The sequence below is a fragment of the Haemorhous mexicanus genome, chromosome 2 (assembly GCF_027477595.1).
Source record: "Haemorhous mexicanus isolate bHaeMex1 chromosome 2, bHaeMex1.pri, whole genome shotgun sequence".
NCBI classification, from domain to species: Eukaryota; Metazoa; Chordata; class Aves; order Passeriformes; family Fringillidae; genus Haemorhous; species Haemorhous mexicanus.
Window position 1 is genome coordinate 118,041,868 of NC_082342.1, and position 14,558 is coordinate 118,056,425.

The 14,558-nt window shown below is 42.3% G+C and overlaps 1 protein-coding gene across 1 annotated transcript in view; it reads right to left on the reverse strand.

Moving 5' to 3' along the window:
* Positions 1–649: 649 nt before the first annotated feature.
* BACE2 (beta-secretase 2) overlaps positions 650–14,558 on the reverse strand; it is a 56,041-nt gene continuing 42,132 nt past the window's right edge. Inside the window, exons 7-9 of the mRNA XM_059840104.1 lie at positions 14,283–14,432; positions 12,891–13,059; positions 650–6,972 (exon numbers count right to left, since the gene is read on the reverse strand). Coding sequence (XP_059696087.1) covers positions 6,719–6,972; positions 12,891–13,059; positions 14,283–14,432 — 573 coding nt within the window. The 3' untranslated portion in view covers positions 650–6,718. The remainder of the gene's footprint in view (positions 6,973–12,890; positions 13,060–14,282; positions 14,433–14,558) is intronic.

Consider the following 14,558-nt stretch of genomic DNA (forward strand, 5'->3'; position numbering starts at 1 on the left):
CCAGCCCAGCTTTAGCCCAGGCACTCCCACCCTGCTTGTTTTTCTCTCTCCAGCCCACGGGGTTTGTGCTCTTGGGCTGAGATTTGGCTCATTTGTCCTTGGTGCCCAGCTGGAGCAGGAATTGTTTTGTCTCCCTGCTCTGTGCACAGAGCTCACCATCCCATAATATGAAGCTCAGAACTACACACTAAAGCAACACAGAATGTGAAAAACATAGAAAAGCTCAAACCTGAGGGATCAGGTTTCCAAGAGTTGGAAAACGCCGCTTGGGCTCCACCTGGCGAGGAAAGAGCGCGGAGCAGGGATTGGGGACAGGGACAGGGATTCGCGTCCCTTCCCCATCCGCATCCCAGGGCAGGAACAGCCCTAAGTATGACCCGAAACCATCAGCAGCTCCACCTTCTCAGCTTCACGCTTTCTCTGCTCGGTTCTGCCCCGTGCTGAAATTAAAAGTTGAAGCAGGAATATCTGCAATTCGGGAATAAGCAGGAAAAAAATCACCTCGGAGCTAAACTTGGCTGCCTCCCCCTCCTGCTAGGGTCAGATGGGATGCACACAGCCAGAAGTTGGAATTGAGAGCCACAGGAGGAATTTGGATGGATATAATTTATCAGCTTTGAAGTTATTTTTAAAAGACACACAGAATAGGTTGAAAGAATTAATAATTTATTTTACGCAGCATAAAATCTGATTTTTTTTACATAGTGTTTATCTGAAAATGGCAAGACCTGAAAGTACAAAGTATCAATTTTTGGAAAATTGAGTAATGAGGCTTGACAGTAAGTGGGATAGAGATCCTAACATAACCTGAAGATTGAATTAGAAAGACTATACCCCTTTGTTCCAAAGTTTGATCCCATTTTCTTTTCAGTCAATGTTAAAAACATTGTCTAATAAAAACAAAACAAAACAACAGGTGAAAAAATGCCTCTGTAAGTTGACCTTAAAGGTGAAATCCTTTCCACACTTCCTGAATAACATAAGAGCTATTGTAGTGTTAACAGCCTTAAAAGATCGCTGCATCTCCATATAAAATTTGCAATAAAAAATGTGAACTGCCTATTTTCAGGTAAGTCTTAAAAGCTGAACTTTGTGTAGTTTATGAACACACAGACTATTGGCTACCAAAGCAATTTTTTCCAGCACATATTGCAGTAATCCATGCCTTTGTGCTATCAAGAAATTGTTAGCTGTCTTTTTATTACCTCTAAACATTCTCAACTCCATTTTTTTTTTTAGCCACAGAATTTTCCAAAGGACAACCATGCTGCAAATGCAGCATTCAGCTGTATAATCCCTCTGAAAAAACAGGAATAAACATGCCCTTTGCAGGTTTGACTTGGCCCTGTGAAAATTTCCCTCATCAGAGGGGGACAGGATGAGAGGATTGTTACAAACAATGTCCTTTATTCAAGTGTTTTGCCGCAATTGCTGTAAAATCAGAGCAAACTTAGTTGCTCAGCTGGAGTTTTTCGGACAAAAAATGTCATGGATGGAGCTCTCACAGCTCCTTGTGGTTCTCCTCTCCATCTCTGTACTTCCTGAGGATGGATAAAAGGCAGAATATACAGGACCAGGGCCCATTTCCAAGTGGGATGTGAAAGAAGTCCAGGGGACGTAGTCAAATGCGCAAAGGAGCTCTTGGCACACAGTAAAATTCAGGGACCATTGGCACAGGTAAAGTTCTGGCTCCAATTCTTCTCCCAATGGCACTGCATGTATTTTCAGCCTACAGTTAATTTTTAAAGCATTAAGAAACTACTTTAAAACAGGTCTGTGAATGGTAAACAAGAAAAATGTATCTTTTGTTAGAGAGCTAAAATTGGAAAATGGAGGCCTTAATCTTTTAGCAACTTTTTTTTTTTGGGGGGGTGGGGGGATGAAAAGGGGTGAATGGCCTAGAAGGCAAATCAGAAAAATCAGATTTAAAACCAGCGAATTAGTAGGACAGCTAAAATATATTTATTTTAAGTGATTGTTATCAATTAAAAAAGGAAAAGGAAGAGAACACTTATTGAAGACTACTTCTTTTTAAATTCTAAAAATTACCTTTTGTGTTTTACTTTTTGCCTAGCTCAAAAGAAATTCTGTGTGTGCCTTCATGGTCTAATCTAAAATTCCCAGTATTTCAAAGACTACCTGACCACAAAGATCCAGGCAGAAACAAACCATTCTTATATTACTACTGCACAGTCATTGATATCAGCATGTTTTATGATTTCCTGTCCTGCTGTTTCCAAATGCCACTGCTGGGGGTGAGAAACAGCACTGAGTTACATGGAGAGGGAAACATTCAGCAGCTGGACAACGATCCTACCTAGAGATGATTGTGTCCTGTGTTCATCTGGGAGGAGATAATTCCCAGGAGCACCAAAAGGCACCTTGGAGTGCTGGTTTCCAAAATATTCAGGCAGGTGGAGCCTTGCCAAAGGATATGGGGACTGACCTACAGAAGCTGCTGTCTCTCTGTGGCGTTTGTGTTTTGGATCCAGCTCACCCAGGGGTTGGGCTGAAGGCGAGTGTTTCTGCTGGCATTCCCAAAGAGCCATAACCAGGATGCTGGATTACTCCCAAGCCTGGATTAGCACCTAATTAAGCCTCAAAAGCCAGCAAATCTAACTGGCTCAGGAGACTGCTCCTATCCCGTTACCAACCTGTCTTCACTTCTCTCAAGAGCAGCCAGAAATGAACAATTTATCAATCAGAGAGTCAAGTCTGACAGGAACTAATGTCTTGGTAAAAAGTACAGCCTTTTCTGAAAAGGATCAATCTGTCATGCTCTTGCAGTTTTTATTAAAGCTAAAGGTATACTTAGTTTTTTTCTGTAATTCCTTTTAATTGCACCTCCATAGGTCACTGAACCAACACCTTTCATCACATCAATGAATGGAAATATTGCTATTTCCATTCATGTCTGAGATGAGGATATGACAACCAACACCAGCCCAGTTGTTGGAAACCCCTATGGAAATCAAGGCAACTTCCAGCAGCACGATCATTTTTTAATAGTGGAAAATTTAAGGATCTCTCTTTCTCTCTCAGTAAATGTGCAGTGCTATGCAACTCTCACAAGCCTTTTAATATTTAAAAGGAAAAGCTTGGTAGACAAATGGCTCATCCTTCAGTAAGACAAAGGCAGCCAATACACAGCAAGGAACTGGATCAGGTTGATTTTTGCTGATGAATTTTACAGCTGTTGACAACAGGAGATACCAAACCCCCTTGATAAATTGCATTTAGGTTGATTCAACATGCACATCCTAAACACAATCCTTCACCTTAAAAACAGAACAACCCCCTCCACCTAATTGCTTTTACAGCACCTGAACAAAAGCCTTATTAAAATGCTTCATCTGTTTCCCTTAGCATTTAAATTGCTCCAAAAAACCCATGATAATATTTCTAAAACTTGCAAAGGCAGCGGGATAGAATTAACCTATTCCCAGGGCTGGGCTCGGGTTTAACCACTGGAACTCCAACCACACCCCCTCCAATCCCTGGCGATGGCACCGAGGGTTTCAGATTACCTGCGAAGCTGCAGCCAGGGGAATGCAGCTTTCTGACACTTTCCTGGGACGTGCTGTTACATTCCCATCAGGGGAGAGCTGGGTCAGCAAGAAATATTGATATTTCTTACAAGGGATGGTTTGGAGCGCTGTGATTTGGAGCATCCTGTCTTCCATAACAAATAAAGGATATTTTTTGTATCATCTTTACTCAATGCTCTGGTTTTTTTCATTCCTCTTCCCCCACTTCATTTTTTTTTCTTAAGGTGTGGTTTATTCTTACACCTGAAGTTGGCTAACAGGAACATAATATATCTCACAAACATATATATAATTTTTGAAATATATCAGGGAAAGAGATCACTGTGAGTTACCAAATGACTACACTTGGTTATAGTGTACTCTATCACTGTGTTTCATCTTCCACAAAAAACTGCTCGAGAGCATTATTTTTCTTAATGTGTTGTAGGCTAAAAATGAACCCCCAAGGGTTTCCATTGCTCTCCTTGTTGCCAGAGCAACAAAGCAATGCTCACCTGAATTTCTGCCACTGTAACTATCAATTTACAAGCCCAGATGAAGTTTGTGCTGCTCTCAGGTGTCACTCACAGCATTTTTACTACAAGCCACATTTTTAGTGTGAAGGAATGCCAGGAAAACTCAAGAATATATCAGTATTTCTACTTGGTTATTGCTCCTCTTAATTCAAGTGTTTCCCTTAAAATATCTTGACCAAGAACATTCAAAGGGAAAGGGTAATACTTAAATCTTTTATATGAAATCCAGGGCACTAAGAAGACTTTGTTCACCAACTCAGATGAAAATCTCATTAAAAAGCCTACTCAGAGCCTTTCCCAATAAATTCCTTCCTAAAACTCTTTGTGGTGAGGACATAGGAGGTTCTGAGGTGAGGGGAGCAGTGATGAAACTTTTTTAAGAGCATACAAGTTGCTTTCACTTTCTGAATTGAAAGAGCGTTTATTGTTTAAAACTCTCCATCCAAAATCCATATGGTGTTTCTGTTTGAAACAAGTGACAGAAGCATAACTTCTATTGCCATACTGTAGAAAAAGGAGGAACACAACTCTGAAGTTATCTGTTACTTGTAAAACCAAAGCCAGGAGGACGACGTGGAACTCTTAATTAAAAGATATTAATAAAGAGATGTGGAAAATAGAACACTGAGAAAACAGTTAAGCTCTATGGCTTATTTAATGCAATTCACAATTTTTCTCCTCTTAGAAACTAAGAGGCAGAGAAAGAAGGAGACAAGCTCAAAATTCCTTCCTGTTTCCAACTACAAATTCCACGACAAATCATTTTCAGACGTTGGATCACAGCATCAATTATTTTACTCCACTGAGCCAAGCAATCTGAAAGTGCAAGAATTGAAAAGAAAACCACAGGCACTTCCAGTTATGACATGAAAGACATAAGTTAGTTAAAAAAACCCAAAACCCCACAGTGTTTTATTTTCACACACATGATGTGCACCTCTGTAAATGCACCTTATTGAAAAAAAAAGAAAAATCTTTCCTTATTCCATGCAGAGTCAGATGCAGAGGCAGTGTGAATCACAGAGCTATATGAAGGGATTTTGGGCAGAAATTGTCTAGGCAAGGGATTGAGAAATTCAGAGCTAAGCTTTTCTTAAAATTTCCTCATTTCCCATACAGATATGCAAACTGCTCTGCTATCAAAATGAAAAGGAATATTTTTTTCCTTTTTTTAAATGTATAAAAAAATCCTCAGCCTTCCACTCTTTCCAATCCAAACACTTAGGCCAGTGTTACAGAGAAGCCTGCAACTAGAGAAAAGAAAAATTGTCCTATCTGCAAAGAAAACACCTCATTCTGACCTCAGCATGCTGATCTGCACTTGCAGAATGGAAGCTTGGTCAAATACACCCTGCCCTGCTCTCTCCCACCACTGTTTCCAGTCCCACCACGTGTTTGTTTCCAGCCAGGCAGGACACACACACACTTTTCATTTGATTGATGCCAAACTGAACACCTCAAGCTGAAAAACAAGGCAGCATAAAACTTTCACTTCACAGCCTGTCCATAAAGACAGGTGCTTCTCCTTTGAATTTCTAGGTTGCTGAGCTCAGCCAAATTAAAACAAGCAAAAAAGTTGTTGTTCTTATTTTGTTTTCTTTCTGTTACACTCTCTCTAGAAATACAGCTGAACACAGACCTTGCTGTCTTGTCTGTCCATACATATGCTGATCAGCCTTTTCTAAATATCAAACTCAGAAAAAAAAACAACAAAACCCCAGACAAGAGAGGGAAACTGAAGGGTTTCTTTTTTCTTTTTTTTTTTTTTTGGTGTACCAAAGTGGAAAGTCATGAAGTATTGATTTTTATAAAATTCCAAAAAACTCAAAGCCAAGTAGTTCCATTTGGTTGTATGGAGCATCTTTGTGCTTCAAGACCAGTTCTAATCCACACACTCACCAGTGGTAGCATCCTTGTAAATTAAGAGAGGTAGTCTTGTTTTACTCTAAGGCTGAACAAGTTTGTTTCCCAGTTTTCTCCCAGTTTTCACCACCTTGGACTATTTTATTACAGCTCTCAGGGAGGGCGAACCTCTCAAGTGGCAGCAGTGATCTTGAGGGAAAGAAACCACAAAACAACATTTCTTCTTGATCTCCCTTGCTTTTTCTCTGCTGCTTAAGTCTGACTTTTCTCCCTCCCCCAAACCATAAGCACAGTTTCAAAATAAACTGATGTAAACAGAAAGCAGTATTCATTTAATGCAATTAATAAGAAAGATTATTTTTTTTTTCTCTTTTTCTACAGTCAGGGCTCGATTAGTTAGAAAATACTGACAGCTCCTTTTTTTTTTTGTGAAAGAGAGATGGACAATTTTGTTCAGACAGTGGAAGAACATCATGGTGTGGTTTTTTATCTTTTTTTTTAAACTTTTTTTCATTTTTTTTTTTAAGAAGGTACTGTAGAGAGCATAAAGGCTCCTTGTACTGCAGTAGCAAATCCAGTACCGTAGCACTTCAGAGGTGGTTAACAGTGCTTTGGTTCAGAACCGGTGTTAGAAAATAAAGCTATAAAAGTCACGATGCAGGGGATTTGGTAGGATTTTCAACAGCGTTTTCTAGGAACGTAGGAGGGACTGAGGAGGCATTGGCTTCTTCCCCTTGGCAGAGCTCTTTGTCCTTGGTCCTGTATTTAAGTCTGTTTTTGGGCTCCAGCCTCTCATTTCCAGCGGTGGCGCACGAGGGAGGACTCGTCGTTGACCACGTCGTTGTCCGTGTAGCGGTGCTGGCAGCGGGGGGGGATGAGCAGCAGCACGATCAGCACCAGCAGGATGATCCCACACAGGCTCATCAGGGCGTAGGAGGCGATCCAGAGCACGGGCTCGTGGAAGGAAACGCTGGAGACGCAGTTGCTGGCCACGTCTGCTGTGGTGAAAGGGCCCTCGATCTCAGAGACGGGCGCGCCGTCAGCTTCTGGGGAGCCACAGAAAGGAAAGGATCAGGTCTGCAGACACCATTAAAAAGTACATCCATCTCCCTCTGTCATCATACATCTCAACACACTCGAGTTTTACCACATCTCTCATTGCAAAAAAAACGTGTCTTAGGTTGGAAATGGGTGTGTGTACTCTGTTCCTATCTGTGGGGCAGTTCTCTGCTGTTCCTGGGGCAGTTTGTTCTTTATCTCTCCCACAGCCAACCCTCCCTCCAGGAGATCTCTGCTGTCCATGGCCACTGAGTGTCCCTGCAGGGCTGATCAAATTCCACCATCCCATGGGAGATGCTCCGCCCAGGGGAGGAGCCAAGCATTCCTACCTGGATCCAATCTGAGCTGGGAACAGCCCAGCAGCCTTTGCCCCCTGCATTCCCAGAGGAGCAGCTTTCTGCTGCCCTGCATTCCCAGAGGGAGAGCAGGCCCATCTCCAGCAGCCCTGGAGCTGCAGAGGAAAACTCCCCCCTTGTGCAGGATCCCTGCTCCAGCAGAACCACAGCTGGCACTGCAGGAGGGCTGAGCCCCCCTGGGATGGGACTGTGCCACCACCCTGAGCCCCCCTGGGATGGGACTGTGCCACCACCCTGAGCCCCCTGGGATGGGACTGTGCCACCACCCTGAGCCCCCCTGGGATGGGACTGTGCCACCACCCTGAGCCCCCCTGGGATGGGACTGTGCCACCACCCTGACACACAGGGTGGCATGTTGTGACTCTGTCAGTAGGTTTTTTCTGTTTGTACTATTGCATTTGAATTTTAATTTTCCTAGTAAATAACTGTTATTCCCATTCCCATATCTTTGCCTGAGAGCCCCTTAATTTCAAAATTACAATAATTCAGAGGGAGAGGGTTTACATTTTCCATTTCAAGGGAGGCTCCTGCCTTCCTTAGCAGACACCTGTCTTTTCAAACCAAGACAAAACACAAGAATCCCATGTTTATAAAAAGGGACTCTGAAGCATAAGGAGACTGTGACTCTCCCACATCTCCACAGGCTGTCTAGCAGAGGACAGGCATTTCAATCAGTCAAAGCCCAAACCAATCAGTCAAAGCCCAAATTGGATCACTTTTTTACCTCTGCACTAATATTTCAAAAATATCCATTTAAATATCCTACAACATGCACTCTGGTGTAGGACAGGGCCTGGGCAGTTTTTTGCTTGTTTCTGGAATTTCCAACAACTGGAAAAGCACCTCAGGTTAATCTTTGCTCTTCTGTGTTTGCTGTCTTAGGGAGGAGCAGAAAGGTTCATCAGCTTCACAGATACCTGAAAGGGCTTTATGCTAAACACAAGGTGCAGTGTGGAAAGCACAGACCCTCTTGTGGATGAAAATCCAGAAGGAAGGGGAGGTGAGGCAGGAGACCTGGGAGACAGATGTCCACAAAAGGGGAGTGGAGGAGAGGAAGGTCACTGTCAGGAGTGAGGAACATGGACATGAAGGAGCAATGGTGCTGGGCCAGGAGAGCTAATCCAGCAACTTAAAAAGTGATGATAAAGTTTAGGCAAGAAGCAGTCATAATTCCCTTCTCTAGTCAGCCACTTCCATGGCACATCTGAATGTTTTTTCATGAGGGCCCCAGTTTTAACTGTCCTGTCTATTTCTCACACATTTTACATACAGGCACACTCTTGCCTGATTGGAAGTGATCCCATCTACTAAAAACTGCATCTCTTATTTTCACATATCTTAGTCACAACTGCTGAAACCACATTTAAAGAGATTACCATAAACTACCCCCTTGGAAGGAAGAAGGGAGCCTGGATTTTGCAAAGATGACCTTTAAGGTTCTTCAGGTTTTAAGAAAAATGTAGAATAGGTTGGTTGCTTTAGCTGCATAGATTTTGGTCGTCATTCATGCCTGGCCTCACAAGACCCTGTATTATTTTAAGATTTAGGTTTTGTTAGATTTAATTCAATTCACTTGTGGGCTGGTGTTGAAAGGGGTAATCCTGCACCCTCACTCCTGTCCCTCACAGCCCCATCCGTGTTGGTGGAGGGAATGGGAGGCTGCAACTCACAGATCAGATGGGAGACCAACCTTCACAACAAACAAAAATGCCCAAACAAGGAATTTTCTGTGGAATCACTCATCTGAACCAGCCCTTTCTCCACCCCTAAGTGTGGGAAGACTCCTTGAGCAGGAATATGCTGTGAGAGCAAACTGGGGGCACCCGAGGCTGCACCCACGAGGACCCTGGCACTGGTGAATAACCAAACACCCACTCCCCAAACCCATTAGATGGTAAAAATTCTGCCCAGAAGGTCTGTGGCAGAAATCCTTTCTGTCCAGAGCCCCAGGATTGCACTTTGCAATTATTTCTTATGCAATTATTTCTTCTGGACATCTCACCCCCTCACACCATTGGTTGGTCTCTGTGAAGCTCTGCAGCAACACCAAACTCAACCACATTTAACACCAATTGCAAATGCAAGACCTAAATATAATTTCTTAGTTGTATTTTGAAGAAGTGGGGGGGAAAGAAAAAGCAGTACAATTTTCCACCTTGGAAATAACTTCAAAAATAAAAAGTCTCTAATTACTCATTATTTGGCTCCAGCACAATAATTACTCCTATTAAAAAAGACAACACAAAACTGTTGCCATAGTGGCTGACATTTTAAATTGCATTTTGAGAATGCTTGATAGCAGCACAGCTTCTGCTTTCTTCCCTCCAAAAGGGAAAAAAGTTTTCCCTCACACTCTTCCACCCCCAGAGAAATTGAGAGGAAATTTGCCTAAATTGTTCAAAGAAGCCCTGAACATAAACTAACAGTCACACACTCAGCACATTACACATTAACTGAATTAGAGGATTTTGATGTATTATTTTAGAATATCTGCTGGTACCTAACTACAGTACTTGTATAACCTAGAATAAATGAGATTTTCTTCATTGTTGATAATTACAGGACAAAAAGGGTGCCTCTGGAAAAATGCTATTTTCTAACATTTGTGTAGAACTCAACACATGCTAGCTCACCCACTTGGGTGGTTACAAAAGCAGTAAACCTGGAATTAGATAACATTCATCATAGAATTGTAAAGTACAGCTTGAAAGGGGTTCCTGGAAGTCACCTAGACCAGGATCCTACTCAGAGCAGGACTGTCAGCATCAATAGATCAGTTCTGCTGCAGGTTTATCCAGCCAGGCCTTGTAAAACCCCAAGGATGGGGACCCTGTTTCAGTGCTGTGCCACCCACCTGGTGAAGAAAAAACTCCTCATGTCCAATGTTCCTGAATGTCCCTGGCAGATGTTGCTCTTTGTTATGTAATTTCATTTTCACTTACCTTGGCTTGCATTCAGCTTAGGGCCTACCAAAACTCCAATTCTTTGCCCACAGGGCTATTTACTTTTTCCTGATTTTTTTTTCTCTGCTTGGAAAGGGACCTTAAAGATTATCTAGTTTAAAACCCTTGCCATGGGCAGGGAACTTTCCATTAGACCAGATTGCTCAAAGCCCCATCCAACCTGGCCTTGAACATTTCCAGGTTGCTTCACTAAAACCAACTCGTTGATCTGAACATCCTGTCTCAAGAAGGGATCTGATCCAAAAACCTGTCCTAGTCATCCTGCAAACACTAGGGTTATCAACAGGCAGCTCAAAATTATTTGTCTGAATAAGCCTTAAAGGGTTTCATGTAATGAAGAAAAGGCAAATTTCCTGCTACAATGGAAGAGCTTCTTGCAACTTTTTAACTTTCCTCATTCTTGGTACATCCTGGAGAATGAAAATGGTCCAAGGAATAGTGTGGGAAAAGCCAGTTCTCATCTCTAGCCAAGTCTGAAAAGTAACCTGGAAGCTCAATGAAATTAAGGTTTTTAGTCCTGTTCCCATAATTTGTGTATTCATCAGGCACAGCTCTAACACCTTACAAAATCAATTTGATTTAATTTAATGTTCACACTAAGAAAGCAAAAGTCATTGCAAAGCCACACTGAACGGTCTTTAACATTCCTCTGTTCCTGAAGATTGGAGCCACCAGTAATTCAGTTTAATTTATGCCCAGGAGCTGCCTAGAAGGCTCCAAATAAATGCCATTAACACAGTTGCTGTGGAAGGCAGGGCTGGCCTCCACGGGAAGCTCCATCCCTCATCCTGCACTCACAGCCGTGGCTCTCTCATCAAAGTGCTGTTAAATATGGAAACCACAAGCTGTGAAGGAGTGAAACTCAGCCTAACTGGCACAATCCAGCAAAATGTCATCTGCCTCATGTGAGTGGAATCTGGCAGCTCCCTGCATCTCGTCTCAGCTGACTCCTCAGGAAGCCGAGTTCCTGTGATGCTGCTGAGACATGTGCAGAAAACATGGACAAGGAGACCAGGAGGAAATGGCTTGGAGCACCAGCTGGGTGTGATCACATGGCCAAGCTCGTGGAAATTCCAGTGGCAGCTCTGTTCAGCAGGCTCACTTCTTCCTCTCTGGCAGAACTATGTGAAGTGGTCAAACTGTGCTTGCAGGTAGCAATACTAACACCAAGGTGTTGTTATTATGGTTCTCAGATAATTTTTCTCACCAAAGAAGGGCTGGCAAAGCAGTACTAATGCACAGCAGCTGCTTTGTGTCCCCTGCTGACCATGCATGGTCCATGGGTTCTGTCTGACACCCCTTCCTCCCCCCACTGATGGCTGCAGCAGGACAGGGGCAGGAGGCAGCTCCACTCTTGCTCCAGCTGCAGTCAGGAGGCACCAGGAGGAATGAAAGGCAGGAAAACCTGGCCTGCAGTGTTTGTCCAGTTACACTCTCCTGCCAGATGCATTCAAAACGTGTCCTTCATCACTGCCTGGCACCTCACAGAAGTGTCCATAAAGCAGCTCATACCAATAGCCAGATTTTCTCTGGGAGCGAGCTCAAGGCCAACAAGTCTGAGCTTGTTAACAATGGAGAGATTTAAAAAAGAAAAAAAAAGAAAAAAAAAAAAAGAAGCTTTAAAACTGCCCTAAAGCTACAGCTCAGCCAGCCAGTATCTCTGTCTTTCCCCTCTATGATTGCATTAAGCACTCCAGTCCTAACTACCTTTACCTTCTCTAAGATCTTAAAGAAGCACTGCCAGTTCCAGTCCTTCTCTCATGCAAACCTCAGATGAGACAATGTTTTTCAGACCCTTCCTGTTTGGGACAGAGACCTGAATTTGGGTGCACATCCTTCCCCTCCTCTCCCACTGGGAGGTTCTTGTGATGTCAAAGCAATGTCTGAAAGACAAGGGGAGGAAACCCCAAAGCTTTTGGGTTTTAGCTACCCTTGGTGAGAAAAGAGTAAACATAACAGTTAACCAGCACAGTAAAATCAGCCAGAAATGATGATTCCTCACATCTCCTCAGCAGCTAGTTAATACATTAATGGCTTTCAGCTTACAATGAGAAAAGTAATTGTTTAGAGCTAACACAAACACTACAGAGTCTTAATGTGAGTCCCATTTTCACCTCAGCTCTTTCTTTGCCAGTTTCTGAGGGGCTGAACAGGCTCAATTCACATGAAGAGAAAAGTGTGAGTAAGGCACTTCAAGAGTTGGTTGAAGAATCCATTTATGCACAGCTCAGAGCAGGATCCAGCTCAAAATGAAGCTGCATTAAAAACAGGGACTCGTCTGATGTAACTGTTGGGGAAACTGCACACACAGACAGATGTCCCAGAAAGATCATCTCTGTGAGAGGGGAGAACCCAGCACAGATACCCAGAGCTGAGCCTGACTCACTTCATGCCAAAAGATGTTGCAATACAGTTTTGGCTTTTCTTTTCTTTTTTCCCTTCCTTTGAAATGTGGATAACTTGGAATTTCTTTAAAACACACCCTTCACACTGCAGGAGCACCCACACTTTCTGCCAACAGATGAGTGGCAAACGTGTTTCTCTGATTCTCCTCTCTCCCCAAATCCTGAGAAATTCTCCTCTTACCTGCACAGGGACTCACTGCAAAGCCCACTCTCCTCTGGGCTCTGTCAAAGATGACATAAAATCCTTCCATGACTGTAGCACCAATGACCAGGGCGTTTGTGGAGGAGGAGATGCCAAATCTGTAGCACTGCAAATTATCTCCTATCACAAGGATGGGTTGAATGTAAAGCTGTTAAAAGGAAAAATTAAAAAATATATATATTATAAAAATAAAATTAAAGCCAAAGTATTAAAAAGCAACACCTCACAGCAGGAAGAAGTTCAGACTTTTTCATTTTTATAGTTCAGGCACGCAAATTCCACTGGAAATGGAGAATGGATAGGGGCAAACAGATTTTTCTACATGATTTAAACTGGTCAAAGCTAACAGGCAGGTAAAGAGGTAAAGCCTGTGGATTCTAAAATGAGATTGAACACAGTCAGTCACTACATGCAGGTCAACAGCAAATTCTCACTTTTTACCATATTTTCCTTAAGGGAAGGATGGCTGAGGCAGAACTTGGGAGATGAACTCCAATTAGAGAATAATGAGTTATTAAAAGAATTATTAGGATGGAGTTAATTCAGAGAGCATTCAGTGCCAGCTTCAAGGTTCTAGATTTTATAAATTCAAGTCACATTTCACCCCCTGTCTCCTCGGGGAAGATGAATGATTGCCAGGCTACATGATCAATACAGAAAAAGCTTATCATAAGGCTTTACTATATTTCAAGTTAAAATGTACTTAATAGGTTCATTCTTTCCTTTGCTCCTGCCTGTCCCTTGAGGTAAAAGAATGTATTAGTACTGTTAGACAATACCAGCCTGTACTGCAACTTACAGTGGGAGGAGAAGCCAGAGAAGAAAATCAAAAGTGGCACATTATATTCTAAATATAATGGTATGGATGGAATATTAATAAAAGATAAACCAGAAGAGTTACAGAAACTGGTGAAGAGCCCACAAAGGGTCATTGCCAAGATTTTCATATTCAGGAGAAGTGCTCCAACTCAAAATGCCACGAGAAACAAATCAATTCCCTTCCCCAAACGAGAAGATCAAAACGAGCAGAGACATTCTGTATTGATATCTGATGTGGCCAAGCTCATGAAAACAAAACAGAAACTTGCCTGTTTTTCCAGAAAAATTGAAAAAAAAAATTCCCAACTAGATGGACTGCACTGAGAGGGAAACTGTGCTTTGTGCCTTTATTTTTTGCTTTTAGGTTTGACAAGTTTATTATTTTCCCTATTTAAAAACTGATTTTTAAGATTTGATTAAAAAAGGTTTCCCTTGCATGCAATAAGCCAGTTCCCTGTTACTGTTAAAAATAGCCCTTATTTTTTAAGAGCATGTGCTTTACAATAGTAAAAATTGATGAATAACAGATGAATAAACAAAGAAGGTTGAGACCTGTGGTAGGATAGAGATCCGAAACGACCTACTGGAGTTTTCATCCCTCAGGTAAATGGAGAGTTTGGGAAATAAGGACCAGGGTTTTTCACTTCTATCCCAGCATGCAAGCTGTGTGCCAGTCCAGAATTCAGAAGAGAATTCTTGTATCTGTAAAACAAACCAACCAAACAAAATTACACTTAGAGGTTACAGCCATTTGGATCGATTTTTGTGAATCACTACCACTATTTGATACTTCTTTCATTTCCATGGAGAAATTCAAAAACACAAATC